This window comes from Vidua macroura, chromosome 12 (assembly GCF_024509145.1).
Source record: "Vidua macroura isolate BioBank_ID:100142 chromosome 12, ASM2450914v1, whole genome shotgun sequence".
NCBI classification, from domain to species: domain Eukaryota; kingdom Metazoa; phylum Chordata; class Aves; order Passeriformes; family Viduidae; genus Vidua; species Vidua macroura.
The window spans coordinates 21,499,875-21,517,949 of record NC_071582.1 but is presented as its reverse complement, the minus strand read 5'-3'; the positions used below and the strand labels follow the sequence as shown (position 1 = coordinate 21,517,949).

The window sequence follows — 18,075 nt, the reverse complement described above, 5'->3', positions numbered from 1 at the left end:
TGGGGCAGGGCTGGGGCTCCCAGCAGCTGGAGCTCATCCCTCCTTCTCCGTCCCTTCTCCCCCCAGAACGACAAATCCTCCACGCCCGGCCTCAAGTCCAACACTCCGACGCCCAGGAACGACGCTCCCACCCCGGGCACCAGCAGCACCCCGGGGCTGCGGCCCATGCCCGGCAAACCCAGCGGCATGGACCCCCTGGGTGGGTACCCGTGTCACCGTGGTGTCACCATTGTCCCCAGCACAGCTTCACCTCGTCCCTGTCAACGGGGAGCAGCAGCTCTGGGGGGGATTGCATTTATGGGGGACCTAATCCGGGTCTGGATAGCTGATGGGGTGAGGAGGGAGGTCTGGTCGTGGAGTGAGCGGGGTTGGGATGAGGGGACGCAGCCTCAAGCTGTGCCAGAGGAAGTTCAGGTTGGACGTCAGGAGGAATTCTTCGTGTAAAGGGTGGTCAGGCCTTGGCAGGGGTTGCCCAGGGAGAGGTGGTGGAGACCCCATCCCTGGAGGTGTGCAAGGAATCCCGGGATGTGGCACTCGGTGCTTTGGGCTGGGAAGAAGGTGCTGTTGGGCCACCCACAGTGTTGGGTTTTTCCATGGCCGTGCTTTGCTCCGCACCCTGCCCGTGTCCCCCCGGCCCTGCTGGTATTCCAGCTGTCCCCCCGGCCCTGCCCGTGTCCCCCCAGCTGTGCTCATGTCCCCCCAGCTGTGCTCATGTCCCACTCCCTGCCTCTGTTTCCCTGTGACACCCTGCCCGTGCCCCCAGCTGTGCCCGTGTCCCCCCAGCCCTGCCCGTGTCCCCCAGCCCTGCCCGTGCCCCCACTCCCTGCCCGTGCCCCACTCCCTGCCCGTGCCCCCAGCCCCGCCCCTGTCCCCCCAGCCCTGCCCGTGTCCCCCCACTCCCTGCCCGTGCCCCACTCCCTGCCCATGCCCCCCCCAGCCCTGCCCGTGCCCCCCGTGCCCCCAGCCCTGCCCGTGTCCCCCAGCCCTGCCCGTGCCCCCCCTGCCCGTGCCCCCCCTGCCTGTGCCCCCAGCCCTGCCTGTGCCCCACTCCCTGCCCGTGCCCCCACCCCTGCCCCTGTCCCCCCAGCCCTGACGGTGCCCCCACTCCCTGCCCGTGTCCCCCACTCCCTGCCCGTGCCCCCCGTGCCCCAGCCCTGACGGTGCCCCCACTCCCTGCCTGTGCCCCACTCCCTGCCCGTGTCCCCCCCACTCCCTGCCCATGCCCCCCGTGCCCCAGCCCTGACGGTGCCCCCACTCCCTGCCTGTGCCCCACTCCCTGCCCGTGTCACCCCCACTCCCTGCCCATGCCCCCAGCCCTGCCCATGCCCCAGCCCTGCCCTTGTCCCCCCCACTCCCTGCCCCTGTCCCCCCAGCCCTGCCCTTGTCCCCCCCACTCCCTGCCCGTGCCCCCCCTGCCCGTGCCCCAGCCCTGACGGTGCCCCGCTCTCGCAGCCTCGGCCCTGCGGACGCCCATCTCCATCGCGGGCTCCTACGCGGCGCCCTTTGCCATGATGGGGCACCACGAGATGAACGGGTCCCTGACCAGCCCCGGCGCCTACGCGGGGCTGCACAACCTCCCCCCGCAGATGAGCGCGGCCGCCGCCGCCGCCGCCGCCTACGGCCGGTCGCCAATGGTGAGCTTTGGAGCTGTACGTAGCACTTTTAGCTCCTTTCTCTCCGGGAGGGGAGGGCTGGGGGCTTGGGGTTCCCTCTCAAAGCCAGCTGTGCTTTGGGTCAGAGGGGTGTGGGGTGGAGATGATTCTTCCTGGGGTGACCTGCGCGCGTGCCAGTGGGTTGGGGTTTCTCCTTCCCGTTCCTTGGCCCCTTATCCCATTCCTCAACCCCTCTCCCGTTTCTCTCACTAAACTCCTGGTTTAAGGCAGAACAAAGAGTCAAACACTGCCATTAAAGCAGACTTTGGGGTTTCTGCCATTAAAGTTTGGGGTTTCTGCCATTAAAGTTTAGGGTTTTTGCCATTAAAGCAGACTTTGGGGTTTCTGCCATTAAAGTTTAGGGTTTTTGCCATTAAAGCAGACTTTGGGGATTCTGCCGTTAAAGTTTGGGAATTCTGCCATTAAAGTAGACTTTGGGTTTTCTGCCATTAAAGTTTGGGGATTCTGCCATTAAAGTAAACTTTGGGTTTTCTGCCATTAAAGTTTGGGGTTTCTGCCATTAAAGTTTAGGGCTTTTGCCATTAAAGTAGACTTTGGGGTTTCTGCCATTAAAGCAGACTTTGGGGTTTCTGCCATTAAAGTTTAGGGTTTCTGCCATTAAAGCAGACTTTGGGGTTTTTGCCCTCGGCGTGCTGGGCACAACATGGCTGTCCCCATCCCTGGGGGCTTGGCAGCAACACGGGGAGAGGGAGCACGCCCCACCTGGTTCTTGCAGACCCAAAACCTTCCTGCCAGGGGGAAATGCCAGTTTGAGCAGCAGGGGAAAAGAGGAGCTGCCCAGTGTCCCCAGGGGTCACGGACGGGAAGCTGCGTGGCGTTCCTGGCCTCACCCGTGTCCGTGCATCTCTTGGCAGGTCGGGTTTGACCCTCACCCACCCATGCGAGCCCCGGGCCTGCCCTCCAGCCTGGCGTCCATCCCTGGAGGGAAACCGTAAGCCCCGCTTGGATTTTTGCGGGATCGGAGGGGACGAGCGGCCGGGAGGGGGGACGAGGGCGGCCTCCACGCAGGGCTGGCTCCCGTCCCTGGAGCTGAGCCCTTTCCCACCCTCGGCAGGGCCTACTCGTTCCACGTGAGCGCGGACGGGCAGATGCAGCCGGTGCCGTTCCCGCACGACGCGCTGGCGGGGCCCGGCATCCCGCGGCACGCGCGGCAGATCAACACGCTGAGCCACGGCGAGGTGGTGTGCGCCGTCACCATCAGCAACCCCACGCGCCACGTCTACACCGGCGGCAAGGGCTGCGTCAAGATCTGGGACATCAGCCAGCCCGGCAGCAAGAGCCCCATCTCCCAGCTGGACTGCCTGGTGAGGGCCGCAGTGCCCGCCGTGGGGCTGCTGCTGTCCCCAGGGCCGTGTGCCCTGCCTTCACCCGCCTCTCCTGTTGTTCATCGCCTTCTCCCCGTTAGCGTCAGCATCTCACAGACATTGCTGTCTGTGTTTCCTCTTTCCCCCGCTGCCCTCCCTTTCCTCTTCCCCCCCTTAACACCCTCTTGCTCTTCCCCATTACCGACTCTTTGTCTTCCATCACTCTTTCCTCTTGCCGTTACCTCTCTTTTCCCCCTTTAAATTTCCCTTTTCCTCTTTCCACATCAACGTCCCTTTTCCTCTTTTCTCACCCTGTTGCCCTCTTCTCCTGTGATGGTCCTTTTTCCTTTTCTCCCATCAACGTCCCTTTTCCTCTTCTCCCCATCAACATCCCTTTTCCTTTTCTCCCCATCAACATCTGTTTTCCTCTTCCCCCATCAACATCTGTTTTCCTCTTTTCCTTATCAACATCCCTTTTCCTCTTTTCTTTATCAACATCCCTTTTTCTCTTCCCCCCATCAACATCCCTTTTCCTCTTCTCCCCATCAACATTTGTTTTCCTCTTCCCCCATCAACATCCCTTTTCCTCTTCCCCCATCAACATCCCTTTTCCTCTTTTCCTTATCAACATCTCTTTTCCTCTTTTCCTTATCAACATCCCTTTTTCTCTTCTCCCCATCAACATCCCTTTTCCTTTTCTCCCCATCAACATCCTTTTCCTCTTCCCCCATCAACGTCTCTTTTCCTCTTCTCCCTATCAACGTCCCTTTTCATCTCCCCATCAACATCCCTTTTCCTTTTCTCCCCATCAACATCTGTTTTCCTCTTCCCCCATCAACATCTGTTTTCCTCTTTTCCTTATCAACATCCCTTTTCCTCTTTTCTTTATCAACATCCCTTCTTCTCTTCCCCCCATCAACATCCCTTTTCCTCTTCTCCCCATCAACATTTGTTTTCCTCTTCCCCCATCAACATCCCTTTTCCTCTTTTCCTTATCAACATCCTGTTTTCCTCTTCTCCCATCAACATCCCTTTTCCTCTTCTCCCTATCAACGTCCCTTTTCGTCTCCCAATCAACATCTGTTTTCCTCTTCCCCCATCACCATCTGTTTTCCTCTTCTCCTTATCAACATCCCTTTTCCTCTTCTCCTTATCAACATCCCTTTTCCTCTTCTCCTTATCAACATCCCTTTTCCTCTTTTCCTTATCAACATCCCTTTTTCTCTTCCCCCCATCAACATCCCTTTTCCTCTTCTCCCCATCAACGTCCCTTTTCCCCTTCTCCCACCCCCTTGCACTCCCTTTCCTCTTCCCTCTCCACATCCCTTTTCCTCTCCCCCCCATAACACCCCTTCCCCGCGCGCCCTTTCCCTTCGGTCGCCGCCCGCCCCGTCCCCAGCCCGTCCCTCACGCTCCCTTCTGTCCCCAGAACAGGGATAACTACATCCGCTCCTGCAAGCTGCTGCCGGACGGCCGCACGCTGATCGTGGGGGGCGAGGCCAGCACTCTGACCATCTGGGACCTGGCGTCGCCCACGCCGCGCATCAAGGCCGAGCTGACGTCGTCGGCGCCCGCGTGCTACGCGCTGGCCATCAGCCCCGACGCCAAGGTGTGCTTCTCGTGCTGCAGCGACGGCAACATCGCCGTCTGGGACCTGCACAACCAGACCCTGGTCAGGTGAGCTCGGGGATCCTGGCGTGGGAAGGACCTTCAAGGTTGTTTTTATCCCGTCACGTTCCTTTTTGTCTTCTGTCGGTGTCCCTTTCCCTCTTCCCCCACAGCGTCCCTTTTCTTCTCTTTTTGTCAGTGTTCCTTTTCCCCTTCCCCCACAAAAACACCCTTTTCTTCTCTTTTTGTCAGTGTTCCTTTTCCCCTTCCCCCACAAAAACACCCTTTTCTTCTCCTTTTGTCAGTATTCCTTTTCCTTTTGTCAGTGTCCTTTTTCCTCTTCTTTTTGTCAATGTTTTCCTCTTCTTATGTCAACATCCCTTTTCCTCTTCCTTCATCTATGTCTCGTTTCCTCTTTTTCCACTCCATTGCCATCTCTTTCCTCTTCCCTCCCATCATGGTCCCTTTTCCTCTTTCTCCCATCATGGTCCCTTTTCCTCTTCCCTCCCATCATGGTCCCTTTTCCTCTTCCCTCCCATCATGGTCCCTTTTCCTCTTCTGCCCATCATGGTCCCTTTTCCTCTTCTGCCCATCATGGTCCCTTTTCCACTTCCCTCCCATCATGGTCCCTTTTCCTCTTCCCTCCCATCATGGTCCCTTTTCCTCTTTCTCCCATCATGGTCCCTTTTCCACTTCCCTCCCATCACGGTCCCTTTTCCACTTCCCTCCCATCGAGGTCCCTTTTCCTCTTCCCTCCCATCGAGGTCCCTTTTCCTCTTCCCTCCCATCATGGTCCCTTTTCCTCTTCCCTCCCATCATGGTCCCTTTCCTCTTTTCCTTGAGCAAAACCACCTTCCGCTATCCCAGGCTGCTCCAAGCCCCGTCCAACCTGGCCTTCAACATTCCAGGGATGAGGACTCCACCATCCCCTCTGGGCTGGAGCCAGGAACACCCTCTGGTGATGCTGCACCACCTCGGGGTGCTCATCCCTAAACCAGCCCGGTCCTTGGCCAGGCTGGTGCTCCTTTGCCCAGGATGCTCCTGGATGGGTTTCCAGGAATGCTCGGTGTGGACGAGCCTTGAACGCGGCTCCGCGCTTCTTCTAGCGCTCCCCTTGCAGAATTCCATCTTTTTTTTTTTTTTTTTTTTCTGCTCCCAAGGCAATTCCAAGGCCACACGGACGGGGCCAGCTGCATAGACATCTCCCACGACGGTACGAAGCTGTGGACGGGGGGCCTGGACAACACGGTGCGCTCCTGGGACCTGCGGGAAGGGCGGCAGCTGCAGCAGCACGACTTCACCTCCCAGGTAGGGCAAGGGACCAGGGATCCATCCCCACGGGAAACACGGGGTCCTGCTCAGCCCCTGGCTCCTGGGAGGGGCTTTTCCTGCTGGGAAAACGGCCCTGGGAGCTCCGAGCGTGGTTGTTCCCACTGGTTTCGGGGTGGCCCAGGAATGCTGGAGCCGTGGGGCTCCCTGGGTCTTGTGCCAATTATCCTGGAGAGAGGGGGGATCCTTTGGGATGGCTGGGTGGGTGTCAGGGCGCAGGATATGGTGCTGCCCCCAGCATGGATGCTGCTGAGGGATCCTGGAATCCCACCCCGCTGGGTTCTCTCTCTCTCCCTGATCCCTCTGGGTTCTCTCTATCCCCAACCTTGCTGGGTTCTCTCCCCCTGACCCTGATGGGGTTCTCTCTCCCACTGATGGGTTTTCTCTCTCCCTGCCCCTGTTGGTTTCTCTCTCCCTGACCCTGCTGGGTTCTCTCTCCCACTAATGGGTTCTCTCTCTCCCAACCCTGCTGGATTCTCTCTCTCCCTCACCCTGCTGGGTTCTCTCTCTCCCTGACCCTGATGGGGTTCTCTCTCCCACTGATGGGTTTTCTCTCTCCCTGCCCCTGGTGGATTCTCTCTCTCCCTGACCAGCTCCTCTTTTCCATCCTGGCAGGATGAGGCTGCTGTTGAGGAAGCAGCTCTTCTCGTGGGATGCCTGTGGATGTAACGGGGTTCTCTGGGTGCCTTGTGTGTGGGGATGAGAGCAGGGATCAGGCTCAGCAGAGCCTGCCAGAGCCCTGATCCAGAGGAACAGAGCTGGGACCTTGTGTCCCACTGGCAAGGGCAGCAGTATCCATGGGGATGGAGCCATCCCAACCTAGGGATCTGCCTCTCCCCACCCATCTGGGGCTGGCCAGCACCTCCAGCAGTGCCACAGATCCCAGAACGGTTGGGTTGGGAGGCACCATGAGGATCTCTCATCCCAACCTTCCGTGGGGGGCCCGGGATGATCTCCCCGTATCTTCCCGCAGATTTTCTCTCTGGGATACTGCCCGACGGGCGAGTGGCTGGCGGTGGGCATGGAGAGCAGCAACGTGGAGGTGCTGCACCACACCAAGCCCGACAAGTACCAGCTGCACCTGCACGAGAGCTGCGTCCTCTCCCTCAAATTCGCCTACTGCGGTGAGCGGGCAGGGATGGGCATCGCGGAATCGTGGAGTGGTTCGGGCTGGGAGAGACCTTCGAGCTCATCTCTGGGGCACCTTCCATCTTACCCCCCTCCCTGGACCCCCTCCTCGTGGATGGGAGCGTGGAATCGTGGAATATTTGGGGTTGGAGGGAACCTTAAGGTGGGACAACTCCCTCTGTCCCAAGGTGCTCCAAGCCCCATCCGGCCTGGCTGTGGACACTTCCAGGGATGTCCATGAAGTGCAGGAGGGAACAGTGCTCAGTGCAGCAAGGGGGGGCTGAGCATGGATGTTTCCAGCAGGATCCATCCCATGGATTCTGTACTTGGGGTTTATTCCCATGAACCCATCCCGGTTGTGGTGGGGTTTATCTCCATAAAACCATCCTGGCTGTGGCCGTGGTTATCCCCATAAACCCATCCTGGTTTTGGCAGGGTTTATTCCCTGGGTTATTCCCATAAACCCATCCTGGATGTGGTGGGGTTTATTCCCATAAGCCCATCCTGGTTCTGGCAGGGTTTATTCCCATAAAACCATCCTGGATGTGGTGGGGTTTATTCCCATAAAACCATCCTGGATGTGGTGGGGTTTATTCCCATAAAACCATCCTGAATGTGGTGGGGTTTATTCCCATAAACCCATCTTGGATGTGGTGGGGTTTATTCCCATAAGCCCATCCTGGTTCTGGCAGGGTTTATTCCCATAACCCATCCTGGATGTGGTGGGGTTTATTCCCATAAAACCATCCTGGATGTGGCAGGGTTTATTCCCATAAAACCATCCTGGATGTGGCAGGGTTTATTCCCATAACCCATCCTGGTTCTGGCAGGGTTTATTCCCGTAACCCATCCTGGTTCTGGCAGGGTTTATTCCCATAACCCCATCCTGGCTCTGGCAGGGTTTATTCCCATAAAACCATCCCAGCTGTGGCTGCAAACGGCCACGGGGCACCACCAGAGGTGGGAAGCAGCACTTGGATTCTTCCAGCAGAGTAGGGCTGGGCAGGACTGCCCAGGGAACCTCCAGGTTTTCCCATTTCTCCCAAATCTCTGGGCTCAGACAGCCTGTGGGGACAGGGAAGGGTTGGGGAGGTGGAACTGGCAGAGTTCGGCTGCTGATCCCAAATTCCTGCTGCAGGGAAGTGGTTTGTGAGCACTGGGAAGGACAACCTGCTCAACGCCTGGAGGACGCCCTACGGAGCCAGCATCTTCCAGGTAGGGGCTGCTCCCAGATTCCCATTCCCAATTATCCTGGAGAGAGGGGGGATCCTTTGGGATGGCTGGGTGGGTGTCAGGGCGCAGGATATGGTGCTGCCCCCAGCATGGATGCTGCTGAGGGATCCTGGAATCCCACCCCGCTGGGTTCTCTCTCTCCCTGATCCCTCTGGGTTCTCTCTCTCCCCAACCTTGCTGGGTTCTCTCTCTCTGACCCCGCTGGGTTCTCTGTCTCTCCCTGATCCCTCTGGGTTCTCTCTCTCCCCAACCTTGCTGGGTTCTCTCTCCCTGACCCCGCTGGGTTCTCTCTCTCCCTGCCCCTGTTGGTTTCTCTCTCCCTGACCCTGATGGGGTTCTCTCCCCCACTAATGGGTTCTCTCTCTCCCTGACCCTGCTGAGTTTTCTCTCCCTCACCCCACTGGGTTCTCTCTCTCTCCCTGACCCCGCTGGGTTCTCCCTCACCCTGCTGGGTTCTCTCTCTCCCTGATCCCTCTGGGTTCTCTCTCTCCCTGACCCTGCTGTTTTCTCTCTCCCAGCCCTGCTGGATTCTCTCTCTCCCTGACCCTGATGGGGTTCTCTCCCCCACTAATGGGTTCTCTCTGTCCCTGCCCCTGCTGTTTTCTCTCTCTCCCTGACCCTGCTGTTTTCTCTCTCTCCCACTGATGGGTTTTCTCTCTCCCAACCTTGCTGGATTCTCTCTCTCCCTGACCCTGCTGGGTTCTCTCCCCCGACCCTGATGGGGTTCTCTCCCCCACTAATGGGTTCTCTCTGTCCCTGCCCCTGCTGGGTTCTCTCTCTCTCCCTGACCCCTCTGTGTTTTCTTTCTCCCTGACCCTGCTGGGTTCTCTCCCCCACTGATGGGTTCTCTCTCCCAACCCTGCTGTTTTCTGTCTCTCCCTGACCCTGATGAGTTTTTTCTCCCTGCCCCTGCTGGATTCTCTCTCTCCCTGACCCCGCTGGGTTCTCTCTATCCCTCACCCCACTCGGTTCTCTCTCCCTGACCCCGCTGGGTTCTCTCTCCCACTGATGGGGTTTCTCTCTCCCTGACCCCTCTGTGTTTTCTCTCTCTCCCACCACTCTGGGTTCTCTCTCCCCCACTGATGGTTTCTCTCCCCTCCTGCTTTTCCCAGTCCAAGGAATCCTCGTCCGTGCTGAGCTGCGACATCTCGGCGGATGACAAGTACATCGTCACGGGCTCTGGGGACAAGAAGGCCACGGTCTACGAGGTCATCTACTGATCCTGGGATTTCCAGCACTCGGGAACGCCCCGGGAATGCCGAGGGGAGGCCCCGGGCCCGGCCCAGCTCCACCGGCACCCGCCACACTCGGATTTATTTGGAGATCTGCAACTCTGGCACACATGGAAGCCCTAAACGGATTTTTATTTGGTTGTAAGGTTTTGGGGTTCCTTTTGATTTTTTTTTTTTATTTTTTGGTTTTCCGGTTCTTTCCGTCTGGCTTTGGTGGCACTATAAAGGACTCCTTTTTTATTGGGATTTTTTTTTTTTTTTTGTGCATCCCGCATAAGACTTGTGAAAAATGTAAATACTGGACTAGGAAATAGCGTGGGAAGGGGGGACCCTCCCAGTACACTTAGTTGTGTATTTTTGTCTGCTGTAATTGTATTCCACTGATGGTTTTGGTGGTGGCAATTTTATTCTGGGGGTTTTTTGGTTGGTTTTTTTTTTTTTTTTTTTTTTTTGTTGTTGTTGTTGTTTTTGTTTTTTGGGGTTTTTTCCCCCCCCTTTTTCCTTCCCCACTCCGGAAGTGTCCGTGGGGACTTTGCCATCCAGGCTGAGCAGAGATGTCCACTGGTGAAAAGTTGTTCCTCCTGTCGTGCGTCGTGTGTTAGTGATGGTGGGGAATCGCTCGGATCCTCAGCTACTGACGGGACATCAACACAATCACCTTGGGGTTTGTTTTTTATAGATGGATTTATGGATTTATCCTATATTTTTTTTTTTTTTTTTTTTTTTTTTTTCCCGTGCTTGGATGTTTGAAGAAAAGGGGAAGCCCACGCAAGCCCTTCTTGGTCTTCGGACAGAAGCAAATGAGGAGTGATTTCAAAGAAAGCTTAGAAAAATTCAGCTCAGGGAGCCACGAAAGATAATAGCAAACTTATGTGTTTTGTATTCAAATGAAAGTAAAGAATTAGAATTGATAACCTTGAAAAAAAAAAAAAAGACAAAAAAAAAGAAAATACAGTTTTTTTTAAAAGCGAAAAGTTTACTAACAAGTAGGGTTTGTGTGTGGTGGGGGGCTGTTTGTGGTCCTTGTGGGCTTTATGGTCTTGTGTCTTCTGGTTTTATGGAGCAACTCCCTCCCCCCACAGGCCTTTTGTACTAAAGGGTTCCAAAAAGGACATAAAAAAAAAAAAAAAAAAAAAAAAAGACAAAAAACACGAAGACCTAACGGGAAAATAAAAGTATTTGTGTAGCAGCAGTGCTCACCTGTATCGTAGCACACGGCAGAGGATTTTTATACCGCATTTTTATGGATTATTTTTGGCGAGTTGGATCTGGTCCAAAAGGAAATAAAACAAAACAGATGTTTAGGGTTGAGGGGAGAACGGTTGGGAGAGGAGGATGGAGAAGACCTGGAGCTGCAGCCCTCCCAGGAGCCTCCATCCCATCCCATCCCATCCCTCTGAGGGATCCATCCCAACCCATCCCATCCCTCCGGCTGCTCCCGGGGCAGACAGAGGAGCTGGGAAATCCCGGTGTTCCCATCGGAATGAGGGTTCTGAGCTGAAAGTGAGGGAAGGTTCCAGGCTTGGGGTGGCTCCGTGGGAGGGTTGGGATCACTTTGGGTGACCCAAGGAAGGGAAAGTTCTCTAAAGCTGCTTTTAGGGAAAGGCGTTTTAGGGTGGTTTGGCTCGGATTAACGACTGCCCCTGCGGCCAGCAGAGCCTTGGAGGGGTCCAGGGCTGTCCCAGGGGTGTTTTGGGGTCGGTTTTTGGGATCTGTGGGGGCAGCTCTGCCCCTTTCTGCTCGCTGACCCTGGGCACAGCGTTCCCAGCTCCGTGGCCTCCGGAGCGCCGCGCTCTGCACGGATGAGGCTGTGCTGGGAAGGGCTGGGGGGCTCTGCCCTGTCCCCAGGGCCCCCCCTGGCAGTGGGGTCACCCCCAGCTCGTGTGCCCCGGGCTCGGCTGCTGGGTTTTTTCTCCCCGAAATGCCAGGAGGGAAATGCAGGAATTGCGCGTTCCGGAGCCAGGCTCTCAACTTCACACCAAAGTATGTAGCAGAATCTGTACAGCTGTTAATAACTACCACTGGTTTTTGTAAAAAAGGGCCAAAAAGAGAAAAAAAAAAAAGAATAAAAAGTCAATGTACTGAAGCTCAACCGCAAGCAAAGTGTCTCTAAACCCTCTGATCCATGGAATTTCACGGAGGTGGGGGGAAAGGCAGGAGCAGGGGAGGGTTGGGGGGCACAGGACGCCCCTGACGGGGACCCCCGAGTTTGGGGGTGGCGCTGGAAGTGGGATGGAGCCCAGGACTGATGGGAGAAATTCCCAGCCCTCGGCATCTCCCCAGTCCCGTGGGATGTGCTGCCGAGGGCTGGGCTCCTCCCGGGCCACCCCAAACCCCATCCCTCCCCTTTCAGCACGCGGCAGTTCTGCTCCGGCCGGGATTTGGGGATGCAGGGAGAGGGATCAGGGAATCCTGATCAGGGAATCCTGCCCCGGGGCCGGGCCGGCCATCCCAATGCCCGGGATTCCAGCAGCGGCATTCCCGAGCTCCCTGATGGAGACAAAGCCCTTCCATGAGCTGGGCCAGCCCGGAGCGTCCCGCGGGGCTCCCGTGATGGATGCGAGCTGACAGGACCTGCTGCGAGGGAGGGATGAAAGGCAGGAGCGGCGCTCCGCCCGCCCGGATAATGGGGGGACCATTAAAAGGTCGGAATTGCAAGGAATCCTTTGTTGGGAGATTGGGAGAGCCCGGGCAGGGAAGGGCACGGGACCCCCAGGCCCCACTTGGGGCTGCGCTTCCAGCCCTGCCCAGCACAGGGAAGAGCTTCCCTTCCCTCCCCAGCTGCCCTCGGCACTCCGTGGGGGTGAACTCGGCTTTCCCAAGTGCTGGGGAGGAGCTGTTGGGCTCTCCCACTCCCGTTTGTGCTGCCAGCTCCCAGATTTTAAAATTCAATTATTCCCACCCACCCCCGCCACGCTGGAATTTTAAATTATAAATCCACGAGGGCTTTTTAAAGGTGCTGTCCAGGCTCAGCCCAGGCTGCCAGGAAAGGCAGAGCTGGAAATGGCCAGAAAACCAAGTGGGAATGGATTCCCCGGGATCCTGGGGATGTGAAGGTGGCAGCCTGGCACACGCCATTTTTGGGTGGCATTGCCCACTTCTTGTTTGAGATTTCCTTTTGTGAGCGTGGAATTCCTGCATGAACTTCATTCAGGAAGGGCTCCCGTGGAGGTGGGTGGGGATTTGGTCCTGGAGTATCCAAACTGCTCCTCCCAGGCTGGGTCTGGGTCCCTGAAGGGGAGCACTGGGAAAGGGGCAGGGGCAGCAGAGCCGTGCTGGGCCATGCCAAGTTCTGTGTCCTGTGCCATGTTCTGTGTCCCATCCTGTGCCACATTCCATGTCCTGTGCCATGTTCTGTGTCCCATTCCATGTTCCATGTCCTGTGCCACATTCCATGTCCCGTTCCATGTTCTGTGTCCCATCCTGTGCCACATTCCATGTCCTGTGCCGTGTTCTATGTCCCATTCCATGTTCCATGTCCTGTGCCACATTCCATGTCCCGTTCCATGTTCTGTGTCCCATCCTGTGCCACGTTCCATGTCCCATGCCATGTTCTGTGTCCCATCCCATGCCGTGTTCCATGTCCCATTCCATGTTCTGTGTCCCATGCCATGTTCTGTGTCCCATTCCATGTTCCATGTTCCATGTCCCATGCCATGTTCTGCGTCCCATCCCATTCCACATTCCGTGTCCCATGCCATGTTCTGTGTCCTGTGCCACATTCCGTGTCCCATGCCATGTTCTGTGTCCCATCCCGTGCCATGCTGTGCCCCGTGCCGTGCCGAGCCGTGCCCACCCCAGGAACAAAGCAGAGCACACATCCAGCTGTGCCCCAGGCACATCCCTGACATCTGCCACCAGGGAATCCGGGATAACGGGATCTCCCTTCCCTTCCCTTCCCTTCCCTTCCCTTCCCTTCCCTTCCCTTCCCTTCCCTTCCCTTCCCTTCCCTTCCCTTCCCTTCCCTTCCCTTCCCTTCCCTTCCCTTCCCTTCCCTTCCCTTCCCTTCCCTTCCCTTCCCTTCCCTTCCCTTCCCTTCCCTTCCCTTCCCTTCCCCTCCCCTTTCGATCCCTTCCCAGCCCTTTTCCATCCCATTCCATCCCTTCCCCTCCCGTTCCCAGCCCCTTCCCCTCCCATCCCATCCCCTCCTGGCCCTTTTCCATCCCCTCCCATCCCCTCCCGGTCCTTTCCCATCCCTTCCCTTCCCCTCCCATCCCCTCCCAGCCCTTTCCCATCCCATCCCATCCTCTCCCAGCCCTTTTCCATCCCATCCCATCCCCTCCCAGCCCTTTTCCATCCCTTCCCCTCCCCTCCCGGCCCTGTTGCCGGGGTGCCACCCCCGGGCTGGGGGACAGATGGTGGCGGCGCTCGGGGACACCCTCAGCTGCTGCTGCCGCCGAGCGTGAATTCTGCTGGCCCCGCTCCCTTCGGCGGCTCTGCCTGTGCAGCGCAGCGCTTTTAATTACAGTAATTGAGTTATAATGAACGATTGTGCCGGGCCATTGTGCGCGGGGCGCGGGCGGCTCCGCGCTGCGCTGGGGGCGGCCCCTGCCCGGGCTTTGTTCGCTGCCCCGGGGGTGGCATCGCTTCCCTCCGGTGCTCGCCGTGCTCCTCTTCCCGGAGCTGGGGCTGCCCGGGATCCCGCTGGAAAACGGACCGGAACTCCTCCGGCTTAATCCACCCCGGGAAAACCAAAATAAAAACATCAGCGAGCAGAGCCGAGGCGGGAAGCAGAACAGCCCAGCAGGAAAAATCCCAGCCCTGCTGGAAAAATCCGTCCTGGGGCTGGCACAGGGTGCCCGTGGTGGGGCGGGCTGGTGACACTGGGGGCTTGGGACAGGACACAGGGGGCAGGGAGGGATGGGATTTGGGGAAGGAATTGTTCCCTGGGAGGGTGGGGAGGGGCTGGGATGGAATTCCCAGAGGAGCTGTGGCTGCCCCTGGATCCCTGGCAGTGCCCAAGGCCGGGCTGGAGCAGCCCGGGACAGTGGGAGGTGTCCCTGCCACGGGCCTCGGTGTCCCTCCATGTCCCTTCCAACTCAAACCATTCCAGGATTCCATGCTCCACTGAAAATCCCCTTTTCCCTGGATTCCTGTCCCTGTCATTGCCACTCCTGACATTCCAGGCTCTTGCCCCACGGCCCACCCTGCTCAGGGGGGTTGGATTTGCCTTCAATCCTCTCCTCTGTCCCCCCCTCAGCGTGGGACGAGCCTCCCTCATCCTGCTGAGCCCGGAGCATCCCTGCTTTCCGCCTGGAAAAGCCCATCCAGGATTTGGGAATGCTGGGAGGGATTCGGGGGCACCTCTTGGACACCCTGAGAGAGCCCCAAACGCAGCCCCGCTCTCACCCCCGGGGGGAGTTTGGGGTTTTTTGGCTTTTCTGGGCAACAACAAAAACTTTCATTGGAGCAGAACTTCGGCTGGCCAAAAGGAGCCTCGTTAATTCCAGGGAATTGTTTCATCTCAGCTCAACAGGAATAATGAATCTTTTTTTTTTTTTTCACTATTATTATTATTTTTTTTTTTTTTTTTTTACAAGATGAGTTGGTGAACAGCCAACTTCCTCCAGGGGAATTCCTGGGGAGTGTTGATCCCAGCTGGAATTTACCTTGGCGGGGGGGGGGGGGGGGGGGGAACAAAAATATTAAAAAAAAAAAAAAAAAAAAGGAGAAAAAAAAAAGAGGGGAAAAAAAATAAAAAGAGAAGGGAAAAAGCGAAGGTTTTAAAGGCTCCAATGCTGCTATTCATAACAACGTGTGATTGAGCTCAGCCTTTTCCTGACAGCTCCCAGATGGAGCCAAGGCTTTTCCACAACACCCTCACACAACACTTCCCTCCGGAGCCAGCTCCAGCCCCAAACAAAAACCGGGAGCACACAGAGGCCTCGTTATCCTCGGGAGAGCCGAGCAGCCCCCGAGCCTGCCTGGGAAATCCAGCCCTGGCACCCCATGGGGCTCACACCCCGCTGTCCCCTGGGTTTTGGGGTGTCCCCAGGGCTGCGAGTGCCTCTGGCACCCCGTGGGGCTGAGCCCAAGGGTGTCCCCAGGTTTTTGGGGTGTCCCCAGGGCTGCGAGTGCCTCTGGCACCCCATGGGGCTCACACCCCGCTGTCCCCTGGTTTTTGGGGTGTCCCCAGGGCTGGGAGTGTCTGTGTCACCCTGTGGGGCTCAGCCCCCCGGTGTCCCCATGTTTTTGGGGTGTCCCCAGGGCTGTGTGTGTGCCTGTGTCACCCCATGGGGCTCAGGCCCCCGGTGTCCCCATGTTTTTGGGGTGTCCCCAGGGCTGTGTGTGCCTGTGTCACCCCATGGGGCTGAGCCCCCCGGTGTCCCCAGGGTTTTGGGGTGTCCCTATGTTTTTGGGGTGTCCCCAGGGCTGTGTGTCCCCGTGTCACCCCATGGGGCTCACACCCCGGTGTCCCCAGGTTTTTGGGGTGTCCCCAGGGGTGCAGGGCTGTCCTTGTGCCAGGGCTGAGCAGTTTTGTGCCAATCAGAAAAGATAAAAAATGGCATTAAAGCGCTGCTGGGGCTGCGGGGGCAGCTGGGCCTTAACGAGATCTGGGAGATTTTTATGATTTAATAAAACTCTGAGCATTTCCAGGCCGGGAGAGCACCCAGAGGGCCCCTGGCTGCAGGGGCTGCTGGCAGGGGTGGTGGCACCTGCCTGGCACCGTGTCCCTGCTGCTTCCCTGGGCTCTGCAGGGATGCACGTGGAACATTCCAGACTGGCAGCAAAGGGCCAGGACCGAAGGGATCAGCGGATCCGTGGGCTTGGGGAGGCTGGGAATGGAGGGATGGAGGGTTGGAAGGGCACAGCTTCCCTCGGGAGCTGGCAGGGATGGAACAGAACGGGGAACCCCAGCCCAGCACCCCCCTGCCCATCCCAGCCCCTCCACAGCTCTCCTGGAGCCCCTTCAGGCTCTGAGCTCTCCCTGGATCCTTCCCTTCTCCAGGGGAACATTCCCAGCTCTCCCAGCCTGGCTCCAGAGCCTCTGGAATCACTCCAGGTCCTCCTGTAATTGGGAATGCCACCCAAGCCTCGTTCAAGCTGGGGACAGGGACACTGTGGGACACTGTGGGACATTGTGGGACATGTGGGCAGCCCCTGGTGCCACCCCAGGAGCTGCTCCCGTGGGCCCCGGGCACACCTGGAATGCCAACGGAGGAGAACAGGGGCCGATGGATAACTGGGATTTGTCATTGGTGTTGGACAGCGTGTCTGTGCCTCAAACCAACAGAAAAGTGTCACCAGCACAGCGAGACATGGAGGGCAAGGAGAAGGAGAAGAAGGTCAGGACACGCCCAAACCCCTCCAGCTTGTACCCCTGAACCCCATTCTAAAAACCCCAAAATTCCACTTTTTCACCTGTGTTAACTCAGCTACCACACCGCTCAAACCCTTGCAATTCCTCACACAAAGTTGTCAGTTTTTTCCAGGGGCTAAAATGGAAGCCACAGGTGTTTTTGACTTGGTGCCAAGGTCCCTGAGCCCCCTGCCAGGGTCTGGAGCCAGGGCAGCCAGAGGGATGAGCTGGGCTCCCACGGGGGCAGCACCCGCTGGGGCTGGGGCTGCAAAGGAGGATGCCAGGATGGCCGGGGAAGATACCAGGGCTGCTGGGGAAGGTGCCAGAGGCGCTGGGAAGATGCTGGAGCAGCTGGGGAAGATGCTGGGATACCTGGGAAAGACGCCAGGGTACCCAGGGAGTGTCCGGGGACAACGCCGGGGGTACCTGGAGAGGGTGCCAGGCTACCAGGGGCAGGCGCTGGGGCTCCAGGGGAGGATGCCAGGGCTGGAGAGGATGCCAGGGGATGATGCCAGGGCTGTCAGGAGGGCGCTGGGCTGCCTGCAGAAGATGTGGAGTACCCAGGGAAGGTGCTGGCACCGCTGGGGTGGACGCTGGGCTACCCAGGGAAGACGTTTGGGGTACCTAGGGCAGATCGGGGGAGGATGTTGAGGTACCCAGGGCAGATCCAGGGCCGGTGCCAGGGCTTTTTGGGGCTGCCGGGGCTCCAGGAACGCCGCCAGCTCAGGCGGGGAGGATGCCGGGGCTGCGGCTCGGAGCCATCCATTGTGGCTGCCGAAATGTTTCGGAATCAGCCGTTTAATGAGAACAAAAGAAATTAATTGGTGGTTTAGGCCTAATGAGACCGCCGCGCAAATTAACAGCCCTCATCAGCAGAAACAAACAGACTCCTTAAACGAATCGCGGCCCGTCGGGGGTGGGGGGGGGGTCGGCGGCACCATCTGCGGGGCCCCTCCCGGCGCGGGGAGAAGCCACGGCGATCCCACCGCCACGGCGATCCCACCGCGGCGTCCATCCCCGGCTCTTTCAGGCGGGCGCAGCTTGACACCGGCAGCTCGGAGCGGGATAAAGGCGAGCCCCCCCCCGCCCCGCATTTGCATCTGAAAGGGGCGAGACGCGGCCCCCGGCTCGGGGGGCTCGGGGGGCGTTTAGCCCCCATTGAGGCCGCACAAAGGGGACCCCCAACCCCCGGGCCGGCTGCCGGAGCCCGCGGCTCCTCACACAGCCCGTTTGTTCCCGCTGTTTACTTAAGACGTTCCTCAATTCCC

General features: G+C 58.1%; 1 protein-coding gene across 10 annotated transcripts in view; it reads left to right on the top strand.

The window, feature by feature from the left end:
- TLE3 (TLE family member 3, transcriptional corepressor) overlaps nucleotides 1-10,457 on the top strand; it is a 33,654-nt gene extending 23,197 nt beyond the window's left edge. For 7 of the 10 annotated variants that reach the window (XM_053987931.1, XM_053987930.1, XM_053987928.1 and 4 more), the window contains 9 exons: nucleotides 67-199; nucleotides 1,453-1,649; nucleotides 2,528-2,604; nucleotides 2,728-2,977; nucleotides 4,407-4,654; nucleotides 5,746-5,893; nucleotides 6,888-7,038; nucleotides 8,181-8,257; nucleotides 9,388-10,457. In XM_053987931.1, the coding sequence (XP_053843906.1) occupies nucleotides 67-199; nucleotides 1,453-1,649; nucleotides 2,528-2,604; nucleotides 2,728-2,977; nucleotides 4,407-4,654; nucleotides 5,746-5,893; nucleotides 6,888-7,038; nucleotides 8,181-8,257; nucleotides 9,388-9,495 (1,389 nt within the window). In that variant the 3' untranslated portion in view covers nucleotides 9,496-10,457. The remainder of the gene's footprint in view (nucleotides 1-66; nucleotides 200-1,452; nucleotides 1,650-2,527; nucleotides 2,605-2,727; nucleotides 2,978-4,406; nucleotides 4,655-5,745; nucleotides 5,894-6,887; nucleotides 7,039-8,180; nucleotides 8,258-9,387) is intronic. The other 3 variants (XM_053987933.1, XM_053987932.1, XM_053987929.1) reach the window with 1 other exon arrangement.
- The last annotated feature ends 7,618 nt before the right edge of the window (nucleotides 10,458-18,075 follow it).